This window comes from Triticum dicoccoides, chromosome 4A (genome assembly GCF_002162155.2).
Source record: "Triticum dicoccoides isolate Atlit2015 ecotype Zavitan chromosome 4A, WEW_v2.0, whole genome shotgun sequence".
NCBI lineage: Eukaryota > Viridiplantae > Streptophyta > Magnoliopsida > Poales > Poaceae > Triticum > Triticum dicoccoides.
The window spans coordinates 583,495,615-583,500,161 of NC_041386.1; the positions used below are offsets into that span (position 1 = coordinate 583,495,615).

General features: G+C 42.4%; 1 protein-coding gene across 1 annotated transcript in view; it reads left to right on the top strand.

Moving 5' to 3' along the window:
• The first annotated feature begins 570 nt into the window (after window positions 1–570).
• LOC119286980 (putative ABC1 protein At2g40090) overlaps window positions 571–4,547 on the top strand; it is a 5,752-nt gene continuing 1,775 nt past the window's right edge. The window contains exons 1-10 of the mRNA XM_037566455.1: window positions 571–932; window positions 1,061–1,186; window positions 1,415–1,510; window positions 1,637–1,737; window positions 2,358–2,394; window positions 2,703–2,921; window positions 3,001–3,112; window positions 3,498–3,589; window positions 3,670–3,849; window positions 4,356–4,469. Of these exons, the coding sequence (XP_037422352.1) occupies window positions 618–932; window positions 1,061–1,186; window positions 1,415–1,510; window positions 1,637–1,737; window positions 2,358–2,394; window positions 2,703–2,921; window positions 3,001–3,112; window positions 3,498–3,589; window positions 3,670–3,849; window positions 4,356–4,469 (1,392 nt within the window). The 5' untranslated portion in view covers window positions 571–617. The remainder of the gene's footprint in view (window positions 933–1,060; window positions 1,187–1,414; window positions 1,511–1,636; window positions 1,738–2,357; window positions 2,395–2,702; window positions 2,922–3,000; window positions 3,113–3,497; window positions 3,590–3,669; window positions 3,850–4,355; window positions 4,470–4,547) is intronic.

The following is a 4,547-nucleotide window of genomic DNA, read 5'->3' on the forward strand; positions in this document are numbered from 1 at the left end:
GTTTGATCTGATGTATGTATTTTTTTACACCTAAGGCCCTGTTTGGAATCGGTGTATTTTTATACACCTGTATTTGTTTTACAAGTGTATTTTACCAGCCGTGTGCTAATTCCAGCTGAGAATCAAAACGACGGGTCGTGGTCTGTATATTTTACAGGTGTAAAAGCGCTGGAAACGACATTCCAATCGAGGCCTAAGACATGATTAGCCAACAAAATTTAGTGGTGTGTATATATTCTGGCGAAAGAAGAGTGAAATGGGTGACAGACTTGCTTACATACATTCTGCATGGGTGACAGACTTGCTTACGTACATTTTGCATTACTCCTAAATTTTGATATATCATCTGTCGGAGATGCTCAAATAAAAGCACTGAAACAGAAGGGAGGAGTCCTCCTGTCCCCCGAATAATTTATAAAGAGAAAAAACGGACGGCGCACACCGACCGAATCGAGGGGGACGTCGATATAGACGGGCGGATCGCGCGAACGCATACGAATTCCATCGGACCACCGCCCGCATCATCTTGCGGCCGAAGAAAGGAAAAAAAAAAGAAGACCAGCGCGGAGAGGAGGAGAGGAGCGGCACCGCACCGCACGCGAAGCAACCCCGCGGCCATGTGGCGGCGGGCCGCGACGGCGGCGCTGGCGCTGGGCGCCGGCGCCGGCGCCCACGCCATCGCCACCTCCGAGGACCCCGCCAGGACCCTCAAGATCTGCCGGCACCTGCCCCCGCGCCTCCTCCGCGACTCCGTCGCCGCCGCCGCCATCGCCTTCGACTACCAGTACTCCCTCTGGGGCCTCCAGCCGGACTCCCCCGCCTGGCTGACCGCCAAGCACGACGCCCACCTCCGCTCCGCCAACCGCCTCCAGGAGCTCTGCTTCCGCAACGGCGGCATCTACATCAAGCTCGGCCAGCACATTGCGCAGCTGGTACGGGAACGGGGAATTCCTAACCCTGTGCCGACGCGCCTGAATTCCTAACTCTTTGTTCGTTTATCTGTTTGCTTTGTGAGATTTCGTGATTTTGTCGCTGAGGATCAGCTGCTTGCTTTTTTCAGGAGTATGTCCTGCCGCAGGAGTATGTGCAGACGATGAGGGAGTCGATGCTGAAGCGGTGCCCAGTCTCCTCGTACGAGGACGTCCGTGGGGTCTTCAAGAAAGAGATTGGAGAATTGCCAGAAACTGTTAGTTCCTTCACTGCATTACTGCATTTTCCTACATTGATTAGCTGGAGGAACTTAGCTGCTGTATTTGTTGGCAAAACCAGACAATTGGAATGAGCGTGCTTAGTTCAGTTGTTGGCCAACAGAGCATTCACCTTTAACCATAAGATGGACTTATGCTCAGCTTGTTTGTACTTTAGAGGAAACTCTCACACATAATTTGTATTTCCCCTGTTCCTGGTGGTGTAGGTTTTTGCAGAATTCGACCCTGTCCCAATTGCAAGTGCTTCTCTTGCGCAAGTCCATGCCGCCACAACACATGATGGGAAAAAAGTCGCTGTTAAGGTTGTAATACAAGAAAATACTGCAGTTCATTTCAAGTTGACTTATGTTAAGTTTGAACTCTTAAATTATGACACCAGAGGCTTGCTGTCTGTCTTCCACTTTTCTGACCCCTGTCTTGGCTTACAGGTTCAACACGACCACTTGCTGGATACTTCTGTAATAGATATTGCCACCGTGGATTTAGTAGTGAATGCTCTTAATTATATTTTCCCTACATTTGACTACAGGTACAACCAGTTCTTTGTTTATTACCTCGTTTTCTCTTTCTTTTTTTAACATACCACCTCGAAAGCTTTTAGGCTTATGCTGATGTTTAGAATTAGTTAAGATAGGGACATGTTCTCTCAAATCGATAGCTAGGTCAAGCACGATATTGACATTTCCATCTTGTTAATTACACATGGGAATCATTCCCCAGCGTATACCTGGCATAACAACTCAATTTATGGAATTAGAAGCACCTAATTTTATATTTCAGCTCGCTTGCTATGGTTAGGAATTAGGAGGACATATTTGATGCTTTCCATTAAAGAATTGTTTTTAATTCCTTCATTTTTCTGGTTGACACTGCAAACACAGTTCCTAAAAGATTCCATTCGTTGACAGTCACCTTTCTACAATGATTGTGTAACTCTAAATCACAGGAAAACTGTTGTATGTTTAGTTGTTTACCCTTAATCCAACCTGTTGTCCATTGCCATGTTTTTATACTCTAGCTATTCATCAGGAAGTAAGATTTGCATGCAGTGTTTATATTATGTTAATGCAACTGTAAATTCTGTGATGATAATGCTTCTTTCCATGCTGTGCCATTTCACATTAATACCCCGAAAATTGGTCCATGCAGGTGGTTAGTTGATGAAATTCGAGAAAGTGCGCCTAAGGTACCACTTTGATATGTTTAAATTATTTACCTCCTTGCCAATTGGTTCCTGGACTTCAATATATCCAATATAATCGCTTTTCGTTTCCCTGGAAAATGCGCTATCCTTTTGCTATGCTTTGTCATGTTGTAATTATTTGTCTATTTTGTGTCCATGATCGCCTGCTTGTAGGATCCCTATCTTGCTATTGAATATTGTGCTTTACTAGATGATATATTTATCTCACTTGAACACCGTCCTTTGTAGTGAAATGCAAAGGAACAAGTTACATAATCCGGAGGCTGCATTAACCTCTTTCATGTTTTCAGGAATTAGATTTTTTATGTGAAGCTCAGAACAGTGAAAGATGTCTGGTTAACTTTAGAAAGTTGTCTCCTCACATTGCGAATAGCATATGCACCCCCAAGGTTTATTGGAACCTCAGCACGTCAAGAATTCTTACTATGGAGTACATTGATGCCAAGGAGGTAACTGATGTCAAAGGCATTAAAGACCTCGGAATTCGCCCTGTTGATGTTTCAAACCTAGTAAGTTGTCACAGTACAGTTATTTGAAAACGAATGTGCCAATGAGTTGTGTATGGATACTCACTTCACAGTTTTGTAGGTGAATAAAGCATTTGCTGAAATGATTTTCAAGCATGGTTTCGTGCATTGTGATCCCCACGCTGCCAATATGATGATCCGACCCTTGCCACAAGACAGTAAAAAATGGTTTGGTGAGTGTCTTACTTACTAGTATCACAAAATAATCCAACAAGTTATCCAATATATTGCTAGCTTTTCTTAACTGCATCAGAGGTTATCTCCTGTGCATTAGTAACTATGCTACACTAAATGAATAAATTGAATAGTGCATAATATCGATATTTGTCATTATGTTTGATGAAGAGAGTGGTAGGCAGTAGGTAGCTTCATCATGATCATCAGTACAATGAGATGATTCTTGTTATGTGATACGGGGGAAGTGAGATGTGTGAATTTATGAAAACATGATTACATGGCGGCCTATATTTGTTGGAATGATCAGTTTACTGTGTTTTCTATGTGGTGGCACATTCGTATAACAGAGTGAACTGACTGAATATTTTGCTGGAGTGTTAGGATCGAAACGGCCACAACTGGTTCTTCTTGACCATGGTCTTTACAAAGAACTTGATCACGCTACAAGGATAAACTATGCTTCTCTTTGGAAGGTGAGAATCCTATTACAACTTTTCTGATTACGTTTCGGTACTCAGTACTTTAATACTTCTACCACATTTGTTCAATGTAGGCGCTTGTTCGCGCCGATCAGAATGGAATTAAGGAGTACAGTATCAAACTAGGTGCCGGGGAGGATCTTCATGCACTTTTTGCTGGGGTTCTCACAATGAGGCCATGGGAACGTGTCATTGACCCATCTTTTGGTCATCTTGTGCTGGATGGGAATAATACTGATCGTTCTGAAATGCAGGTGATTGTTTTATGTGTTATTTTGTTCTTATTGGACACCCTAGGTGCTGCATAAACCAATGCAAATTAACAACATTCAGTAAGCCATGAGAACTTATTAATATTAGCATGCCATCACACCGTAAAATTTACCATGTCATAACCCTCTAGAATTTTTTTTTACTTACTGCTGGTGATGTGATTTGTCTTAATTGTTTCAACAGATACTAGGACTCTAAACTTTGATTTTTCCTACCGTAGGAAAACGGTAAAATGTAATTGCTAAACTAGGAATGCTTTTAAACCTATTTCCCACATGTAACATGTTTTTCAAAATAGATTCATATTCCTCCTCTTTTTATTGAAGATGTCTACTATTGTCGTTCTTTTCATAAGTTCATATTTGACTGGCCATTGTGCCTTTTTGACAGTCAAGTTCTACATATTTAGCCTATTTTCAGATGGCCTTGAATCTCGAGGTCCTTGATGATGGTCCACTCTTACCTGGTTTTTAATTCTCGGTCACAGATGTATGCTAACTTGTATTTCCCACAAATCTCGGAGCTCCTCAGGAGACTACCAAATGTCATCTTGCTGATGCTTAAGACGAATGACTGTTTACGTGCAGTCAATCATGCCCTGGTAAGTTAAATGGAAATACTTGCATGAAATGTGGGTTGTTTTATCCTGTTGCACCTGTTATCCCCTTTCATCCCCCCC